The 21,436-nt window shown below is 37.3% G+C and overlaps 1 protein-coding gene across 1 annotated transcript; it reads left to right on the top strand.

Annotated features, from left to right (window-relative positions):
* The first annotated feature begins 1,047 nt into the window (after nt 1–1,047).
* Nucleotides 1,048–17,482, top strand: gjd1a (gap junction protein delta 1a). Its single transcript, XM_051108948.1, has 2 exons — nt 1,048–1,993; nt 15,123–17,482. Exons 1-2 carry the CDS (start codon nt 1,923–1,925, stop codon nt 15,949–15,951), a joined length of 900 nt encoding a protein of 299 aa, XP_050964905.1. The 5' UTR covers nt 1,048–1,922; the 3' UTR covers nt 15,952–17,482.
* Nucleotides 17,483–21,436: the final 3,954 nt, after the last annotated feature.

The raw sequence follows: 21,436 nt of genomic DNA, 5'->3' as shown, positions 1-21,436 counted from the left end.
TTCATTGTTTATCTTGTTGCACATTATTTTGTATATTGTAATATATGGAATCCAAGACATTATACAAGTAAAATTATGAAATATTTTCAGCTCCAATAATTTCAACAAAAATGGCTGTACATTATCCCTTAGTTAATGATTTCAGCCAAAAATGAAAATTCTGTCATTAAGTACTCACCCTCATGTCATTCCAAACCCGTAAGACCTTTGTTCATCTTTGGAACACAAATTAAGATATTTTTGATTAAATCCAAGAGCGTTCTGACCCTGCATAGACAGCAATGCAACTGAAATGTTCCCAGACCCAGAAAAGTAGTAAGGACATTGGTAAAACAGTCCATGTGACATCAGTAGTTCAACCGCAATTTTACAAGAATACTTTTTGCACACAAAGAAAACAAAAATAACGACTATAATGTACAATTCTTTTTTTAAATCACATATTCCACCATTATTGAGAATCATCAAAAATATTTTAATTTGTGTTCCGAAGATGAACGAAGATCTTTTGGGTTTGAAGCGACATTACGGTGAGTTATTAATAGCAGAATTTTCATGTTTGGGTCAACTATCCCTTTAAATTTACATTTTTTCAGCATTTGTTCCAAAGAGGTGTGTGGCACACACTGAGGATCAGATATAGATGACTGGGAGAAAAACGATGCAGAACAAAAGAGAAGAACAGTTTGATAGTGAGCTGACCAAAATGAGAAAAACTGAGAGATGGGTTGGGCAGTCCAGAATTACGATTTCCCAATAATCCTCCTGACACTAAACACAAGCCGAGAGGAAAAATTCAGGGGGAAAAGGGTCCTGAAGTCAGGATGTGTCATTATTAAAGCGTATGTAGTGAGGGACAGAATGAGGAATGAGTGCAGAAGGTCAAAACCTGTTTCGCTTCTGCAGCACACATATCCTGAACAGCAGCACAAGTAAAACAGTCAGCAGAGCAGAGGAGAACGAGAGAAAGAAGAGGGGAGGGGAGAAGAGAAGAGAGCAGGTCTGGGATGGAGGGAGGGAGGGAGGGTGGGTGGCATGCTTACGGCATGTGACAGAGGGAAAGAGAGAGAGGAGGAGGAGGAGCAGAGGGAAAGGTATCATCAGCAGCAACAGCAGTGCAGTACAAAGACGAAAAGAACGGGGAAGGTGTGGAGAAAGAGAGCGCAAGAGAGAGAGAAAGAGAGAAAGAAGAGAGGCTGAGGTCTGAAGAAGACTGAGCCCTTTGCCGCAGACATGACCACGGGCTCATCACTCAACCGGACGTAACCTTGACGATCCTCGTCTGCTGCTGCTGCTGCTGCCGCCGCTGCCACACACTGGAGCACAGCCGATAGTGTGTGTATGTGCGTGTGTGAGTGTGAGGGTGCGCTCAGGCGTTGCTATGAGATTCAGAAACCCGCTTCATCATCCGTGTGCTCTTGCATGTGTGCTCCTTTAGCGTTCAGCTCAACTAATGGAAAAAGAGAGCCTGCAGTGACCACCAAGTGAGTGAGTGTGTGTGAGCCAGAGTTGAGTGTGCATGTGGAGGAAAGGGTAGAAAAGGTCAGATAGGTGTACAGAGTGTGTATTCGTAGAACAGGGTACAATGCAAGAGCTGTCAGAGTGTCCCACACCCTGAGAGAGAGAGATAAAACAGTGAAGGTGGACAGAATGTGTGTGTGAGAGATGCAGTATGGTTGAAGTCTCTGTGCCTCAGCATCATCAGATTTTCTGCTGCAGATGCTACACTAGCTCATCTCCGCACTAGAGCGCTACCCTGACACATACGCACGCTCAGACGCACACAGCTGCGGCTTTCAAGAGGAGCCCCAAGAATCCCACCAAAGGTCAACAGAGGGACACTGGAAGAGCTGCCGAGGGCAGAGGTCGTGACAGCTCAGGCTGAAGGTCAGGGGAGGAGTGAGAGCCATAAGCGCGGCATCATGGGCGAGTGGACTATACTGGAGAGATTGCTGGAGGCTGCGGTGCAGCAGCACTCTACTATGATCGGCAGGTAAGAGCTGTAGTGCAACACACACACACACACCTAACAAAAGGACTGTTCCTGTGTTTGCGTGTGTGCGTGGTGAGTGTGCAATAAGAATATGCTGATAAAACTTAAATTTGGTCACATTAGTAAATGCATTAGGTCAGTCTAGGTGGATAGTAATTTCTACATATTCTAATAGATTTTTTAACATTTAAACACATAAATTAACTTAAGGTAGTGTATTAAAAACAGTATTAAGCAGCACAGCTGTTTTCAACATTGATAATAATATGAATGTTTCTTGAGCAGCAAATCGATATACGAGAATGATTTCTGAAGGACTCTGTGACACTTAAGACTGGAGTAATGATGCTGAAAATGTAGCTTTGCCAACACAGGAATGAAATACATTTAAAAATACACTGAAATAGAAAAGATATTTTAAACTGTAATAATATTTCACAATATGTGACCCTGGACCACAAAATCAGTCGTAAGTGTAATTTTTTCTAAATTGTGATTTATACGTCACCTGAATGCTGAATGTCTTTCTATTGATGTATAGTTAGGATAGGACAATATTTGGCTGAGATACAACAATTTGAAAATCATACAGTGTATTTCTGGCTATTGCTACACATATACTGTGCTACTTAAGACTGGTTTTGTGGTCCGGGGTCGCATATTAGACTTTTACTGTATTTTTTAACAAATAAATCCAGTCTAGACAATCCAGACTTTTTTTAAAATTTAAAAATATTTTTTTATATCAATAAATACAACATTCTTGGTCATTTTAGAACTGTATGCATTCCTATCTGCCTCTCTTTGATCCAGAGTAAATTGTCAGTAATCAATAGGCTGCTTTATAGGCTTTAAAGACCAAGACCCAGAGATTTACTATTAATAGAGAGATTATAAATATGGCTGCTGAAAATGAATAGTTGATATAAAGCATATTGGGAAGCATATCAGGGAAGAATACACTCCCATTACCACCTAAACACACACACAGCCGCACTGACCATGTGTATCATGAAGGCATGTTGAGATTGGGAGCTTATAGTGTGCACATTTCTGTGTGTGTGTCAGACTTGAGTAAGCACTACTCTCTGCTGTGCACATTAACCTTAACTGCAGGTAGCCCCAAATCAAGGGCACGTCCTTCTCCTGTCTGTGAGAGGTTGTGTGTGTGGGTTGTGGCACAGAGGGCATGTAAGTGTGTGTGCAGGACACTTTTACAAGTTTATGTATTTCGTTTCTACACACACATCAACTTTTTTTATGTATTAACTGTACAATTTTGCAGTTAACTATTTTAGGGGGAGATTTTTATAGCTTGAGTCAAATTTTGTGTTTTCTTATATTCAGTATATTTCATCAAACATGCCTCTCGAGATGTCTTTAAGTGTTTTTCATTTAATGAATCTTCAGCCTGTAATGGAATACTGATTTAATCTTAGATGATGTAATATACTTCCATCAGTCCAGCACTGCTTAAACCAGCAGTCCATCACTTAACATCAATCGATCACAAAACATCTGACACATAATGAGAAGCAGACCTGCTGTTGTTTAATGAATCCTTAATGTGAGTTTGTCTGAGGTTAGCTAACTGCTTCATACATTATGTAACACTATATACGTATGAAGAAAATGCACACACCGATTTGTTATTCTATCATGATCAGAACTTTCTATTGACTTCTGTTGTTTTTAAACAAAGCTAGTGATGTTTTTGAGGAAAACATTTCAGGATTTTTCTCCATATAGTGGAATTCAATGGGGATCAGCGGGTTGAAGGTCCAAATTGCAGTTTCGATGCAGCTTTAAAGGGCTCTGCATGATCGCAGCTGAGGAATAAGGGGCTTACCTAGTGAAACTATCGGTCATTTTCTAAAATAAATAAATAAATAAAAATGTACGTTTTTTTTTTAAATGCTCATCTTGCACTAGCTCTACGTCTGCTGGGTCAGTACTTCTGCCAATGTCATGCGTGACCTTTCCAATGTGATTATGTAATATGTGAGGTCAAGCTAGTGCAAGATGAGCTTTTGTGATTAAAAAGAATATCCATTTTTATTTTTTTTTTACAAAACGGCCGATCATTTCACTGGATAAGACCATTATTCCTAGGCTGGGATCGTATAGAGTCCTTTGAAGCTGCATTTAAACGGCAATTTGGACCTTCAACTCGTCGATCCCCATTGAAGTCCACTACATGTGACCCTGGACCATAAAACCAGTCACAGGGGTCATTTTTTTTAAAATTGAGTTTTATACATCATGAAGCTTAGTAAATAAGCTTTCCACTGATGTATGGCTTGTTAGGATAGGACAATATTTATTTGTCGAAGATATACCTCTGGAATCTATGGGTGCAAAAAAAAAAAAAAAATCGAAATACTGAGAAAATTGCCTTTAACGTTGTCTAAAAGAAGTTCTTAGCAATGCATATTACTAATCAAAAATGTTTTGATATATTTATGGTAGGAAATTTACAAAATATTTTTATGGAACATGATCTTTACCTAATATCGTAATGATTTTTGGCATAAAAGCAAAATCAATCATTTTGACCCATACAATGTATTTTTGGCTATTGCTTCAAATATACCCGTGCTACATAAGACTGGTTTTGTGGTCCAGGGTCACATATGGAGAAAAATCCTGAAATGTTTTCCTCAAAAATGTTAATTTCTTTCCAACTGAAAAAAGAAAGACATGAACATCTTGGATAACATAAGGGTGAGTAAATTATCAGGGAATTCAGGGAACAAAATAACTTACTTTCCAAAAGCTGGAGCTGTTTTGGAATTTGCATGGCAGTGTTGTGTTTTTGAAAACACGTGTCTGCAAATGTATGTGTGAGCGTGTGAGGTAATCAGCATATTCTTCTCTCCGTCCCTTTGAGGTCTGATCAAGCACTTGAGGCCGGAATCATAGCGACAGAATGAATAAATGAATGAACAGATGAATAAAGCCTCTACTATCATTCATCAGCTGCTGCAATCCCTCCCTCCCTCAGAACACACATAGAGACAAACACACACCGCAGCTCAGCCACTTTCAGTCCCAGGCTTTATAAGTATTGACACAAACACTCTCACACTCTCTGTTCTCGTCCTCCCTGGGAGAGCGTCTAAACGGTTCAGAGCAGTTTGATCTGTCTTTTCCAAATGAATCCTAACAAAAGCACACACAAACACTTGTATGTGCGTCTGTATGTGCACGCTTACAGGTGAAAGATGATCCGTTGCAGTTTCAACTAGTCAATATTTTCTTTCTGCCACTGGTCACAACACTGTAATCTACACCGTTCTCCATTTACTGTTTGGTCTGGACAACATATGGGTCAGCAGAACAAACACACACAAACACACACACACTTACTCATTTTATTACTATGAAACGTCACTATGTTTTGTAGTCAGCGGCAATAGCCGCATTAAAATCTACTAATATTCTTTCACAGATTAAATATAGAAAGAATCATCACTCTCTCTCTCTTTCATAATCTCTTGCCACACACACACATGCACACACCTCCTGTACAAACGCAGATGATTAAGCGGCACCTGTGAGATGGAAGCAGAGAGAGTAATGTGCTCATATATCACTCAATCTTTATTGCACCACTATGAGGGAGAGTGAAAATAACAAGCCTCATATTCAATTCAGTGCAAGTATTTGTAAAGTACCTTTTCCGAAAATGCTTGTTTCAGTGTTATGATTAGAAAGTCTGCAGCTTTAATTATGACAACCATACTAATTACTTAGCAATTTATCACTAACCCCATCTTTAAAAATACTTTTTGTATTTGTACATATACAATACCATTCTGGAATCAGAGTACTTTCATTTATTTATTTATAACTTATAGGGCTACAGGAACACTATTTAAAAGTAAAAACTATCTTCATTCTTTATTATCATATCAAACACACACAGACATCGTGAGTGTGTAGATGAGCATGCTTTGATAAAGTCTATGTACAAATTGTTTTTCTGAAGTCATGGTGCACGCATACAACTAACATTACGCCTCATTTTCTCATCCTTTCATCTATTTAGTTGCTTTTGTCTCTGGAGAATTTTTTTTTCCCTTACTTGTCTTCTTTCATTTTCGCTTAGGATGTAGGGCATTACTAGTTATATCTTGTTTGAAGTAGGAAGTCTTTATTGACACAGAAGAGACGCAGAGGAGACATACAGAAGGAGAAAGCGAGTTAGTGGAAGAGAAAGAGAGCATGTGAGGTAAATCTCTAGAGTGATAGTCATTTGCAAACACATATCTGTCCCGGTGTCCTCGTTTTCCATGTTTGAATAAGTGTGTGTGTGTGCGTGTGCGTGTGTGTTTTGGGGTTTATTTAGCTGTCCTTTGGAGACAAGTGTGTCTACAGCAGTTATTTAAATATGATAAAACCTCCCTTTGAGGACATTTGAGGACGCCCTCATTTGAAGAATTAATTCATAAGTCATAAGTCATTAGAATAAGCTTTCTTTTTAAAACATTTTTCCACTTTAAAGAACATTTTGTGCATTTGAAAGGTTCCATGGATGTTTAAGGTTCTTTGTGGAACCATCGATGCCGATAAAGAACCTTTATTTTTAAGAGTGTAAAGAGAAAAAGCATTGGTTCTTCATATTTGACGTATCAGGTGGCACTGGGACACAGGTCAGGTCAGCTGTATAAAATGAGATGAGATGGTCAGCTATAAATACATAGCAAGGAAACGCTTTTTTTTTTTTACTGGGGACATTGTTTATTTGAAGAATGAGTGTGTTTTGATGTGGAGAAAGAGAGACGATGGAGAGAGACACAGAGCAAGCGAGCTGAAAATCTCAGAAAAGCTCTCAAAGTTCATGAATAATTGATAGCCTGCGAGAAGATGCTGTTAGTTCTAGTAAACTTTCCTTGTTCTTTCTGGTAGGTAAAAATAAATACAAAACCTTTTGGAGCGTTATTTCACCCAAACTAAAATTGTGTGTTGATGGTGTGTGCATAAGTATACTTGGGAAATAAAACACTTATATACTATGTGCATATTTTAAGTGTAACTAATATATACTTGCAATAGTTCCACTTCAGCACAATCAAATATCTTTAGTTGGACTTTAGCACTACTTCTGCACAATTAAAGTACATTCAGTACAATATTAGCAGTTCCAATGTAGCAGACTATATACCAGTTTAGTATACCAAAAATACAATTGCATGGTATAAATGTACATAAATGTATTTGTAGTATACTTAGCATGAAATAAAAGTATTTACATTCACAATACATTTTAGTAATTTTTTTTTTTTTCACTAGGGGTGTTTGCATGTACACTGAAAAAAGCAATTTTCTGAGTACTAAGTATCTACAAGTATTTGTTTTCCAGTATAAATATCTGCTCATCTATAACAGTTTAAAAAAAAAAAAAAAAAACATTTCTTTGAGAAAAAAAAAAACCTACCCTGAAAAAGAAAACTTTTTTTTGCTTGTTTGTTTTTTGTTTCTCCATTGGTGGATATTTTTCTTCTTTTAAGCTTAAACTCACCTAAAGTAGAAGTTCACTTACAGAGCAAAATTTTACAGATACATGTCATCCTCTTGTCATCCAAGATGTCCATGTTTTTCTTTCTTTAGTCATAAAATTTTTTTTTTTTTTTTTGAGAAAAAAAAATTCAGGAATGTTCTCCATATAGTGGACTTCTATAGTGCTCGTGAGTTTGAACTTCCAAAATTCAGTTTACATGCAGCTTCAAAGGGCTCTAAATGATCCCAGCCCAGGAATTAGGGTCTTATCTAGTAAAACAATCAATTATTTTCTAAGAATTTTTTTTTTTTTTTTAAATGGACAATTTACATACTTTTTAACCTCAATACCCTAACATACCCTAACTGTCTTGAACCAGAATACACAGAGTTCACGCAGAGCTAGACAAGACGAGCATTTGAGGTTAAAAAGTATGTATATTTTCAATTTTTTTTTGAGAATAACCGATCATTTTTCTAGATAAGACCCTTCTTCCTCAGCTGGGATCATTTAGAGCCTTTTGAAGCTGCATTTAAACTGCATTTTGGAAGTTCAAACTACGGGCACCGCTGAATTATATGGAGAACAATTTCACTTTGCAAAGACTTGGTCAGTACTTCTGCAGCAATGTAGGATGATTTTGAAATGACTTTTGAAGTTGGGGGAGAAAATAAGATTGGAGTTTTTCAAAATACTGGTCTTGAACCAGAATACACAGAGTTCAGGGAGAATAAGACGAGCGTTTGAGATTAAAAAGCATTTAAATTGTTTTTTCTTAATAAAGACAACTGATCGTTTCGCTAGATAAGACCCTTCTTCCTCGGCTGGGATCATTTACAACTGCGTTTGAAGCCGCATTTAAACTGCATTTTCGAAGTTCAAAATCGGGGCACCATAGCAGTCTATAATATGGAGAACATTGCTGAAATGTTTTCCTCAAAAAACATAATTTCTTTCAGACTGAAGAAAGAAAGACATGAACATCTTGGGTGACAAGGGGGTGAGTACATTATCTGTAAATTTTTTGTTCTGGAAGTGAACTTCTCCTTTAATTTTCATGTATTTTTCTCAGAATTTTTTTCTTGATTTAGGAAAGTCTGAGTCAGGAAAATGAGTAAGAAAATTACTTTTTGTGACTGGAAGGTGGAAGGTGGACACATATTAAAAAAATGTTGTTTAAAGGTTTGTGTGACTTTAGAAACAACAAAGCACAGAAAGCTTGACAGTCTAATGTCCAAACAAGGAGAGAGTCAGTGTACCGTACACATTTCCAGCTGCTTGCTCACACACACACATACACACACAAAGCCCCACCATCACACATGCCCCATTCACTGTAAATTACACTGCAGCTGACACGTTATACACAATATGCATGTTACTACACACTCACACCAGGTGCTTTAAAAGGAGTCATTCAGTATGTTTTATTTCCTGAATATGCTGTTTCTCAGTAACTTGCTCCCAGTCGTCTCTCTCCATCTGTCTCTCCATATCTGTCTATTTGACTCGTTGCTCCTCTAGTCTGTCTCTGCCCATCTGTCTGTCTCCTCTTGCCTCCTTCCTTTTCTTTTTCTCGTCATTTTCAAGCCTTTTCTTTCTCTGTTTAGTTCACCTTGAGATGTCTCTCTTTCACAGTCCCTATGTGTTTTTCATCATCCCCCATTTCCACACTCTTGGTATGTAGGTTTGTTCCTTCCTGTGCCCTTGCGACGCCCACTTGCTCTCTTTCTCTCTCATTCCAGGCTCTACTCTTTCCTCTCTTTCCCAATATTCCATCAATCATTCCTCCCTCCCTGCCTCCTTATTGCATTCTCTCTCTCTCTCTCTCTCTCTCTCTCTCTCACTCTCTCACTGGTACAGTGCAGAGTGCTGAGTGGTTCACTATGTGGTTGCTATAGTAACGGCAGCAGGGAGTGGGGGATGTGCTGCTAATTTAAAGACCCACCAGGGCCTTTGGCCATTGATACAGCGCTAAAGAGCTTGCGTTAGTTTTTTCCGTATCCTACGGTAATTATTATTAAGCGTTATATAAAGGTTACACCGTCTGCCGCTTGAACGAGAAACATCTCTTGCTGTTATACTACAGTAAAGTGCCGTTGAGTTTGATCAAGAGTCATAACTGTCCTACTTAGCGCAGCGCAAATGTTCACCATATGTCCATTAAAACCAGTGCTAGACAGCACTGAGCTAACATTAGCGTCTCTGATTCACAGCACAAATTATTTCCCATTATTCTCTTCACATTTATTTTCTCTGTAGCAATTTCAAGAAATTCTTTCATTAGTGAAGAACTCTATGTCAGGAACCAAATCAACCAGCTCCGGAATGAATCACAACATTATGAGCCTTGATTTGAAAACAAAGAAATATAAAAGAAAAAAAGTACATGGCTGTGTATTTAAATTGTTTTTTTTTTTTTTTTTTTTTTTTTTTTTTTTGAGACAATAAACTATGCATCCCTTGAAGAATTGAGAACAATGTCATTAAGTTACTCTTTCATCAAATTAACTTTCAGAATATACAAATATGAACAAATATCAAACTGGCCAATTTTTTTTTTTTTGGATTGACTGCCCATTATTGCATTAATATTGTATTAACAGCTGCTAAAGTCATTCTGAAAATTCATCAGGAATGCCTTCATTATTTCAACTCACTGACTTTAATTTTCTCTACTTAATTAAGTCTGGGCGGGGGAACTTGTGATTGAGACTCTTTACTGTTGATAGAAAGCAAAAGCAGTTTGTCTTCATTACTCTCTATCTTGTAATATACACTACTGGTTGGGGTCCTGTGTTTTTGTGTTTTGTGTGTGTGTGTGTGTTTTTAAAGAATACTTTGATTCAGCAAGAGTGCATTAAACTGATCAAAGGGGCAGTGGAGACATTTATGATGTTACTAAACATTTGTATTTCAAATAAATACTGTTCTTTTGAACATTCTCTTCATTGAAGAATCCCAAAAAAGATTATTGCATTTTGAACAAAAATACTGAGCAGCTCAACATTTAACAAGTGAAATAATAAGAAATCTTTCTTCAGGAGCAAATCAGCATATTATGATGATTTCTGAAAGATACTGAATACTGAAGCTGCTGAAAATTCAGCTTTGCCTCACAGGAATAATTTCATTTAAAAAATATGAAAATATAAAACAGTTACTTTTCATTAGTAATAATATTTCACTATATTTTACTGTTTTTAAAGGAATAGTTCACTCAAAAATGAAAATTCTGTAATGAATTACTCACCCTCATGTCGTTCCAAACCTGTAGGACCTTCGTTCATCTTCAGAACACAAGTTAAGATATATTTGAAATCCGAGAGCTTTCTGACCCTGCATAGACAGCAATGCAACTGACACGTTCAAGGCCCAGAAAGGAAGTAAGGACAGTTTTAATATAGCCCATGTGACATCAGTGGTTCAACTGTAATTTTATGAAGCTACAAGAAAATTTTTGTGTGCAAAGAAAACTAAAATAAAGACTTTATTCAACAATTTCTTCTCTACTGGAACAGTCCACTGCCATTATCGAGAATACCACAACATATGCGCAATTACGGTTGAACCACTGATGTCACATGGACTATTTTAACGTCATCCTTATGACCTTTCTGGGCTTAAACGTGGTAGTTGTGTTGCTTTCTATGTCTATGCAGAGTCAGAAAGCTCTCAGATTTCATCAAAAAACATCTTAATTTGTGTTCCGAAGATGAATGAAGGTCTTATGAGTTTGGAACGACATGAGGGTGAGTAACTAATGACAGAATTTTAATTTTTAGATGAACTGAGATGTTTTAATAAAACAAATGAACCTTGGTGAGCCTAAAAAACTTTTCAAACATATTTCAAATTCTTCCCAACCCTAAACATTTATATACATTTTAGTGTATATATCTTGTACATCTTAGTAACTGAATCACAACAATGTAAAATATAGAATAGAATAATTGTTTCATTATTTATCACCACACAGCCTACAAATGTATGCAAGTTTACTGCAGAACAGCGCTATGTTAAGTTACAAGGACAGTTTCCATAGAGAAACCTGGGGATAAGAGCTGAGCTCAAGGGCACATACTAGTTATATTTCAAGCATCGCCCCTTGCAACCTTTTCGTTACCAACCCAGATCTTCTGCTACTAAGCTACACCACCCAATATGCTAAAAATAAGCTGAGGGACTTGCACTGAGGGCTATATGAATCATTCTTTAAGGATGAACAGAGAATGCCATTGTTGCAGAGTTAGTACATTAACACGGTCAACAGAGCCTAAATTAAGTACTTTATGATTGCAAGTTTCATGTAATATAAATGAAAACTACTGTATATGTACTATATAGCTCACACTATGTGTGTGTGTGTATGTGTGTAAGAGAGAAAATGTATGTGCTCATGCATCAAGACAGCCTGCAATGAAATAACGTCATGGCTGGTTCTAGAGCAAGGTTATTGTGAGTGAAGGACGGTCTCAGCACAAGAGTGTGTGTGGATCTGTGTGTGAGGAAGAGAGCTAGACAGACTGAGGAAGATCTGTGTGCTCAGGCTGCATCTGTTCAGATGAGTGTGTGTGAGGCAGAAGGGTGGAGATGTTTCGCTCTAAATGGCACACTCACGTGAGTCCCATGCGTAAAGCTTCAAGGTGTTTTACTTCTCATCAGGACGCTCACATTGTATGTCATATTAGTATGCTGCATATGTGATTGTGGGATCATTATTATCTGCACTCTGTTATCTGTCACTATCATCGGATGTGTCTGTGCTTGAGTCTGGATTTCTCTGTGTATGTTTCCTCATTTATTTTTTCACTGAGAAGAGATTTTATCTTGCAAAGAGCTGATAAGAGAGCAGAGATGGGGATACACATAACATACACAGACAGTCGTCCCAACATAAACTCTAATGGCCTTGATGCAGTATGCCCCAGTTATCATCAGCAGGGAACATATGCCTGCACACATACCCGCACGTGAATCAATGTTAAAACATGAAAGGTGTTCCTGAATGGCCTATAAAGATATTTTCAATATTTCATCAATAAAGATGAAGTTTGTAAATTCAGCACCACTAGCATTAATACAGAGACACATGACTTGCAGAAAATATTAAAAATAAAATCTCAATTACGAATTTGTCCCCTCAATTTAGATTCATTGTGGCCAACAATGTATTAAGTCTGTCCCTTGTTTTAGTTAAATCATTGCCTCAGTTTACCCAAATTAAAACAAAGGAGCAGAGTAGTACAACGTGTCCAACAAAGGAATGAATTAATTATGTTGTGTAAATGAATTCTTAATTTGGGGCCATGATATCTTTTATTTATCCCCAGCATGTCATATCCAGGACTCTGTGCATTATCCAAAATATTAGGCGTTTTTGACTTCAACTGTGGCTGACCTTGCAGATCGGCAAGATTTGTCACATTGAGCTGAAAAAGGAGCTGTCAAGTCAGATATTTTCTGCTTCCCATTGTGACTCATGGTATTTGCTTTCTTTAGCGTAGATGAAATGGATTAAATGCAATATTTGTCAAATAACCAGTAGGGCTATTGAGTTAACACTTTAATTTGGAAAAAACAAACAAACAAACACATGTTAAAATTATAGCATTTAACACACCTAGCCAAGCCCTGTATGTCATCTTACCTTGCTACCTCATCTTACAGTGATGCAGGATGCAGGATGATGACTGACTATCCACTTTATACTTCAATGTGGAAGTACGCCTATGGGTGAGACTTCCAGTTCATTAGCAGCTATAGGGAAATAGCAAGAAAAATAACAACGCACCAAGAACAGTAAAACTGCACTACAAACCAGTGTGTTCATAATTGAGTAGTTTTGTACAGCTAAAAATAGCTGGATGCGGATGAGATTGGAAACCAGACCCATAAAATTTACAAATGGCCGCACCCGCTCTTACAGGAAAAATAAGGTGGAAATGCCCCAAAATAACAGATTTGAGGGCAAAAACTATTCTATATGGGCCTTTGTCTTATATCATATGATATACTTTAGCAATATTACACATGCAAGAACACTGTTTTTTCCCCAAATATCACAATTGCAATTGTGAAACTGATTTTATACAACAGTCCAAAATATAGTTAATATTGTTAACATTTCAGACACAATATTGTCTGTTTTGCTATATTTGAAAACAAAAACAGTTCCAAACTAAGCCACAACAAAACTGTTGTGAGTCTCCAAGCAGCACATTGTGGTGTTTCAGTACTGAATGAATCCTCAGTTTTGAATGAATCAAGCCAATGTTTCAGTGACCCATTCAAAAAACAGGCTTCACCTCTGAATAAATTAGTCGTTTGAACAAATCTTTGAATAAATGACTGAATGATTCACCTATGGTTTCAGTTTGAAATTTAGAATATCATTTATTTATTTATTTTTTTAATAAAAACATTATATTTCAACATTCAATATTAAGAATGCACTATATTAAGTCTCCGTAGAGAAACCTGTGGTTCAGTGCTGTGCTTAAGGGCACATACTAGTTATATTTCAAGCATTGCCAAGCAACTTTTTGTTACTAACCCAGATCTTCTGCAATAAATGGTTAAGATTGTTAACATTTTAGACACAATACACTCAAAAATAAAGGTTCCAAAAGGGTGTATTTGCAGACATTCCATAGAAGAACCATTTTTGGCTCCCCAAAGTGAACAGTTCCTCAAAGAACCATTTTAAAAATCTACAAAGAACCTTTTCTGCATTTGAAAGGCTCCATGGATGTTCAAGGTTTTTCATAGAATGACTGATACAAATAAACCTTTGTTTTTAAGTGTGTATTGTCTGTTTTGCTCGATTTTGCAAACTAAATTAATCAATCGTTTGAACCAATTGTTAAATAAATTACTTAATGGTTCGCCTATGGTCTTAGGTTCAAATTTACAGTATCGTTTCTTTTTTAAATAAAGATATCATATTTTAATATTTATTTATAGACATTCAGATGTTTACAACTTTTTTTCAGCTTCATCAGTGCCTAGACTACTTAAATAACATCTAATACCATACCAAATTGATCTATATTTTTATCAGTTTTATTATAAAAATATAACATGAAGATTACATTAAAATAATTTTTACTGGCATAAAAACAGTGGTCTGTGCAGCATCACGGTAAAGTCGAACACACCTAACGATTCTTTTTCAAACAGGTTGCTATTAGTCATACAAATGGATAACCCCGTTATAATTGGTTCAACCAGCATTCAGCTGGTCACAGTGAAAAACAGAGGACAAATGAGTAATGTAGGAAAAATAGGAATGGTTTACTAGAATTATTATATTTATATATAATAGCTGAAATGGAAACATGTTTTATCCTTCAAACTATTTCAAATGTAAGCTTAAAATGAGAAATGCTAAATGCCTGCTAACCTCTGTGTCATAAAGTAATTACTATTTTGTCATGTGTTTTGTGCACGTGTGTCTGCATTTGTGAGAGGGAGTTAGAAAAGCAATTTAACACTGTGCTGTTGAATGGAAAATGAACTCTAATCCTTTTTTCCTCTCGCTTTTTCTTCCTTCCCCTCTTCAATCCTGTCTCTACCACTGCCTTCCTCTGCTTCTCTCTGTCTCTTCTTTTCTCTCCCCCAAAGGATCCTGCTGACAGTGGTGGTGATATTCCGGATCCTGATCGTGGGTATAGTGGGAGAGAAGGTGTACGAGGACGAACAGATAATGTTCATATGTAACACACTGCAACCAGGTTGCAACCAGGCCTGCTACGATAAAGCCTTCCCCATCTCCCATATCCGTTACTGGGTTTTCCAGATCATCCTGGTGTGTACGCCCAGCCTCTGTTTTATCACTTACTCAGTGCACCAGTCTGCCAAGTACAAAGATCGCAGCTACACCCTCCTGCACGGCCCGTACATTGACCACGGACACGGGCCGAGCCGCAAGCTCCGCAACATCAACGGTATCCTAGTGCATCCGGAAAGCAAAGACGACCGCGACTGTCTGGATTTGAAAGACATTCCCAACATTCCGCAGGGGGTCACGTACTCCAAAAGCGCCAAGATCCGTCGGCAGGAGGGCATCTCTCGTTTCTACGTCATACAAGTGGTGTTCCGGAATGTTCTGGAAATCGGCTTTCTTGCCGGCCAGTACTTCCTGTACGGATTCAATGTTCCGGCCATGTTTGAGTGTGACCGCTACCCTTGTGTGAAGGAGGTCGAATGCTACGTGTCGCGCCCCACCGAGAAGACAGTTTTCCTGGTGTTCATGTTCGCAGTTAGCGGGATCTGCGTGGTGCTAAATTTGGCTGAGCTCAACCATCTGGGCTGGCGGAAGATTAAGACGGCCATCCGTGGCGTCCAGGCTCGCAGGAAGTCCATTTGCGAGATCCGGAAAAAGGATGTGTCCCACCTTTCCTCTGTGCCCAACCTGGGCCGCACCCAGTCTAGCGAATCAGCCTATGTCTGACAGCGAATAGGGGAGGGGCTTAGACGAGGTTGGGAGTGGCTGATGAGGCGACGGCCACACCCTGTGCTGCAGACTTGACACTGCAAATTTTATGCATTGTTTGGACAGGGTGAGAGAGGAGTAGGGTGAAAACAAAAAAGCAAAAGGACTGGACTAAATCAGATTTGGCTTTCTAAACTTTACAGAGAATAAAACTGCTTTTTCAGACATTAACGACGAGCACTGGGGAACAGAGCGGGACTCATACTTACAAGACAAACAGTTTACACCACACACACTCACACACACACACACACACTGACATCCCTGAGCCCCGCTTAACAACAAAAGTCTTCCAACAGAAAAAGAGAAATTTAAGAAACAAAACTGATTCGAGTTGCCTGATGTCAAAAGAGATAGAAAGATGGAGGGCTAAAGCTAGAGGGCGGCTCAGCATGTGACTCAGAAGCATTGTAAAATATGAAAAATGTTCTCCAGGGTCAATGCTGAGACATCCCTCACGTTTCGAACAACCCGAAAGAGAAAAAAGGAGGACAAACAAAAGAGTATATAAACTGTACCTCAGCACAGACTCCTCTACGCCTCTCCCCCACTTGCTTTCTTTCATTTTCTCTGTCTCTTTCTGCATAGTTTTATAGATATAGCTATTAAGTATACAAGGCAAGAAGAGAAAACGAACATTCATCTTCTGATAAGCCACCCCCACGTTCGCCGGAGGGCCATAAGAGACTCCATCCTTGTGCAAAAAATCAACATTGACACACTACAGTACCCGGTCCAAATCCCGAAACTCCTTTCACCAACCCCCATGTTCATTACTGTACATATCTTAGAATATCGATATTGCGGCATCCATGTATTTCACACATTGAAGTGTAGCTTTGCCATTATTTAAAAAGAATTACACATTGATCGCCAAAAAGAAAAAAAAAAAACTAAATTGTGTTGTTTATCTGCATTTGTTCTGTAATGGACAGGAAAAATAGTGATTTTATACTATGGGCATTTCCAGACAAAGGCATGTTACGATGCATCATTAGAATGGCTAGATAGTGTTACGAGCTGTGTATAGAAACAGACTGTTTCTTTTTTGCACCCAGTATTTTTGAGGTGTATTCTGAAGCATGCGGGAGGAGATCTATAGCTCTATGGGAATGGCAGAGAGAGTCTATACTGAGTAAGGCTCCAATGCAGCAATAATATATAAAAAAGATATATATAAATTATAAATAAATTTATGTCATAAAAATAAATGATTAAACTATTAAAGAAATAAATGAAATATAATGGCATAACGATTTCTTGGTCACTTGATTCTGTGCATGTGTGTGCACATATGTGTATTCCCATCTAAGTGGGCATTCTATGCTGAAGGGGTTTTGTCCAGAATGCAATCACTGCAGGGATGAAGGCGGTGAAAACATAAATCACAGACTCTATCAAACCAATACACAGCACTGGATCATAGATGCACAGATGTTCTCTGAATGACTGAGAGAAAGTGTGTTCTTGTATATATGGTTTATGAGGACATAAATATGTATAATGACATGGGTACTACAACATGGTTTATGAGGACGCATCCTATGTCCCTATACACAAAAAGGCTTAAAAAAAAAACTCACTAAATGGCGTTTTTTTTTAATTTGCCAGTGGATTCCTGTGGGGAGGGCGATAGAAAATACAGTTTGTACAGTATAAAAACCATTATGCCTAAGGAGAGTCTCCATAAACCACATATGCAAGAATGGGTGTGTGTGTGTGGGTTTTACCTTGACCCAATTGGAAAAGCATTCACACACTAAATAGGCTGACACTACCTATTCAAATGGTTGACATTTTTAAATTAATTTCTGAAAATGTAACTAAAGAGAATGTGCAGCATTACTTGAAGAAGCCTCAGAATTTAATTATGAATTTAATGTGATTTTTGATATGGAAAAACCCAACTCAGTATAGAACCGTGCATTTTGGGAGTTTATGCATATACAAAAATTTACATTCAGGATTTCTTCATTCAGTATTTGCATACATTTTTTGGTTAGAAACCTAGTGTGTGCCATGAATAGCCAAATTAATCCCAGATCTTGCTTAAAACATTATCAGCAAAGAGAGAAGCTGCTAATTGAAGACATTAGAAATGAAAAGAAAATGAGTGTAGGTAAGACAATGTAATGGTTGCTAAATAATGTAGAATGAGTCAGAGCTGTTACAGAAGCTAAGTATAGCTCCTATTGTCTGTGCTGCTGGCATCTCTCTTCATATGGAATACAAATGATCCTGCACTGCAACTATGTTTTATTCAGGATGAGTGCCGTCTTCACAATTATTTCAATTTTAAATTATTAATACTGTTAAATAAATGTTTGGGAATAGGTCTTCTATCATATTTATAGTTTTTACTTGTGGATGATTGCAAGCCATTATCAGAATTCTAATGAAATTCTCTGAATTTTTGAAAGACAAATATAGCTCTTCAAATTACGTAACACACACAAATACAAAAAACATGACTGTACCTTTTTTTTTTCTCATGTCATCTAGCACATCTGATCATTAGAGATTTCCACAAAAACATAAGTGCATTGGTCACATTATGACACTTGTTTTTCTTTTCTGTTATAGTAGGGACTTTCCATTGACTTTCTGTTGTTGTTATTGAGTCAGACAGGTTTTCTTTTCCCTCCCCTTATCTAACCCTTACATGAACCTTTCTGCACTTTTATTACTTTTATTTAGAAATTATTTGTTGTGTTTATTGAGCTGTTTTCATTCTTCGGTCCCCTCAATGTAAGCAAAAACTGATCCAAACACACATACACACAATTATTCTTACAAAACTCTACTTTAAAAAACTGTTTATAGTTGTAAAATACACTCAATGGATCTCACTTGTAAACTCTGCAATGTGTCTAGTCAGTGAAGAAAACCTTAAGTTGTTAAATTAATTTCAAGCTGTTTTCGTAGTATAGAATCAGCCAACAAGCAACTTTGTGTCAACACTGCCATCAGTTTTTTTTTTTTTTGGTGACTCATGTCCTTACTAAGAAATGCATGCTGCTGTGAACACCAAGTTGTGCTGAAGAACACTTAGAGTTTCAATAATACCAGAAACATCTATTATTTACACTACAACAGCGATACTGCAATCACACCCTCCTGTACACACCAAATGACTCAGCATTAAAAATTAACTCCTACTGAGCGAGAGAGAGAGAGAGGGAAAGTGAAAGGCAACGGCAGAATGTGTGCTGCTGAAAATGAAAAATAGAGAGTGGAGCGGCATGTGTGTTTGGCTGCTAAACAAGTGAAAATTAAAGATGCACAGCATAACATGAACCTCTCTGACCTTTGATCCTGCTGACCTTTGACAGTGAAGCAAAATCTATTTTGGTCTGTTACTGCAAATCAGTAAAACAACAGTAAGCAGAAGGAGCATTTGAGATGTGGACATCAGTTTGCTTGGTTGTTTCCTGTCTGATATAAACTCGCTTTAATTATTAAAAAAAAACAACAACAACAACATATTATGAACCAGTGCATAAAGTGCAAGCAGTGAAAAGTGACAATTAATTTGAATAATAATAATAATAATAATAATATAATTATAAGAAAGTGTTATAGGGAATCATCAATAGGTAGGCAGGAATATTTCTAAATTGATTTTCCCTGTAATGTTTCATTGTTATATTATTATAATCCTAATCCTAATCCTCAAATCATGTTATCTAAGTGAGGATGACATTATGAGAGACAGTTCATGGATTTGGAGGGCAAACAGAGAGAGGAACAAAGAGAAGAGAGACAGAAAGAGAGAGATGGTGAGAGCATTAAAGGAGATTAAAACACAATGGAGGAAATGAACTGAACAGAATTACAGGAAAACAGTGGCACCTGTGACTAGTCATGATACTGGTTAGCAAGTTCAAAAGTTAGCAAGGACTTGTGGCAAACATGCCATGAAAATGAACTAAAATGCCCATAAAGTCGAGACCAAGCGGCAAACAATACCCAAGCACAATTAAACAATGTATTACGGCTGTCGCAATTAAAATGAAATGCGAAAATGAATGAAAAGTGTCAATTCGCAAAATTACATTTAGATTCCCTCACACTGCATCACATTGCTTTTACGTGCTGTTTTGTGCAGTGTTATAACCAATCAAATGCGTTTCTGTTGAACTTAAAAATGCGTTGGCCAATCAGAAGCGCTTAGATTAGTCAACGCTGAAAGCGTGCCAGTCAGAGGCGCTTAGATTAGTCATCGTTGAAAACGCTAGAGCTGTTGTTGAGTGTGCACACTCGTGAAGTCCCTCATTGTAAACAACACAGTGCTGATATGATGTAACTTGTGCTAGAATAGACTAATGTCATGGACCGACATGTTTGTCTGTGAAGCCATAATGTGACGTGCCCAAAACAAAACAACAAAGTTTTATATTGTTTACTGTATTAATAATCATTATTACAATATAAAGTGCAATAATATACAATGATGCTTTTTGTTATACAATTGCAGCCTTATGAGCTCCATTTTTTACATGTGTAATTTAGATACAATTTTAAACAGTCTATTGTTATTGACACCAGTTTAAAACATTGATTAAAGTAACTGGGGAAATGTACGTATTTGACATTAAAGACAACATAGAACGGTGATTAATAAGATGATTATAAAAAGAACTTAAGATTTAATTATATATAAGGTATATAAGTTATTGGTGGTGGAGGAGAGCAGCAAATAAAGTCACGTGACCAAAGAGAGAATCATTACTGCTTTTTTTTTTTTAAACTGAATATCATCAATGTAATGAATGGGGTACAAATGAATATTAAATGACAACAACAACAATAACATAACACTGTTCATTAATGATATTCCATATAATTAAACCAAAATTGTTAAATGTGGAGTTTCACTTATGTGTGAATACAATGAAAATGATAATATTTAGCTTTAACTGTAATGGAATTGACTTGAAAATCCATTAATGAATACATCAATGCAATGAGAACCACAGTAAAATGAAAAAATCAATATATTGAAGTCAATCAGTATTTATACTTGCACAGAGGAGTCTCTCTCTCTTTCTCTCTTACACACACACACACACACACACACAGAATGCCGTCTTTCCCACATTTAGATACAAAATGCCTTTGAAAGCACAAATGTTAAAGATCAAAAAGAATTTCTTTCTAAGTGATCTGAGGAGAGGAGATACACCATAGAGAGAGAGAGAGAGAGAGAGAGAGAGAGAGAGATGAAGGAAGAAAGGAGAAGAAAAGGGAATCAGAAAGAATCACATCAGAGGAGGAAAGCAGACCTAAGTGCTCACAGCTAATCTGCTGCGCTCCAACTCCTAGAAAAAAACGCACAGTCATGCAAACACACACAAGCGCTTAACACACTGTCACTTCAGCTTCACATGCTCAGTGCTGTAAGTATACTAGACCTCTCATGAATTTCCCTCGTGTCTGCCAG

Source organism: Labeo rohita, chromosome 5, assembly GCF_022985175.1.
Source record: "Labeo rohita strain BAU-BD-2019 chromosome 5, IGBB_LRoh.1.0, whole genome shotgun sequence".
In the NCBI taxonomy this organism is placed as follows: domain Eukaryota; kingdom Metazoa; phylum Chordata; class Actinopteri; order Cypriniformes; family Cyprinidae; genus Labeo; species Labeo rohita.
The sequence above is the reverse complement of the archived record's forward strand: the minus strand, read 5'-3'. Positions and strand labels throughout refer to the sequence as shown.

What these genes read in the sequence shown, in the direction of transcription:
- gjd1a (XM_051108948.1), top strand. Translation starts at nt 1,923, where the DNA reads ATGGGCGAGTGGACTATACTGGAGAGATTGCTGGAGGCTGCGGTGCAG. An exon ending in CACTCTACTATGATCGGCAG is followed by an intron (nt 1,994 to 15,122) that starts GTAAGAGCTGTA and finishes TCTCCCCCAAAG; the next exon opens with GATCCTGCTGACAGTGGTGG.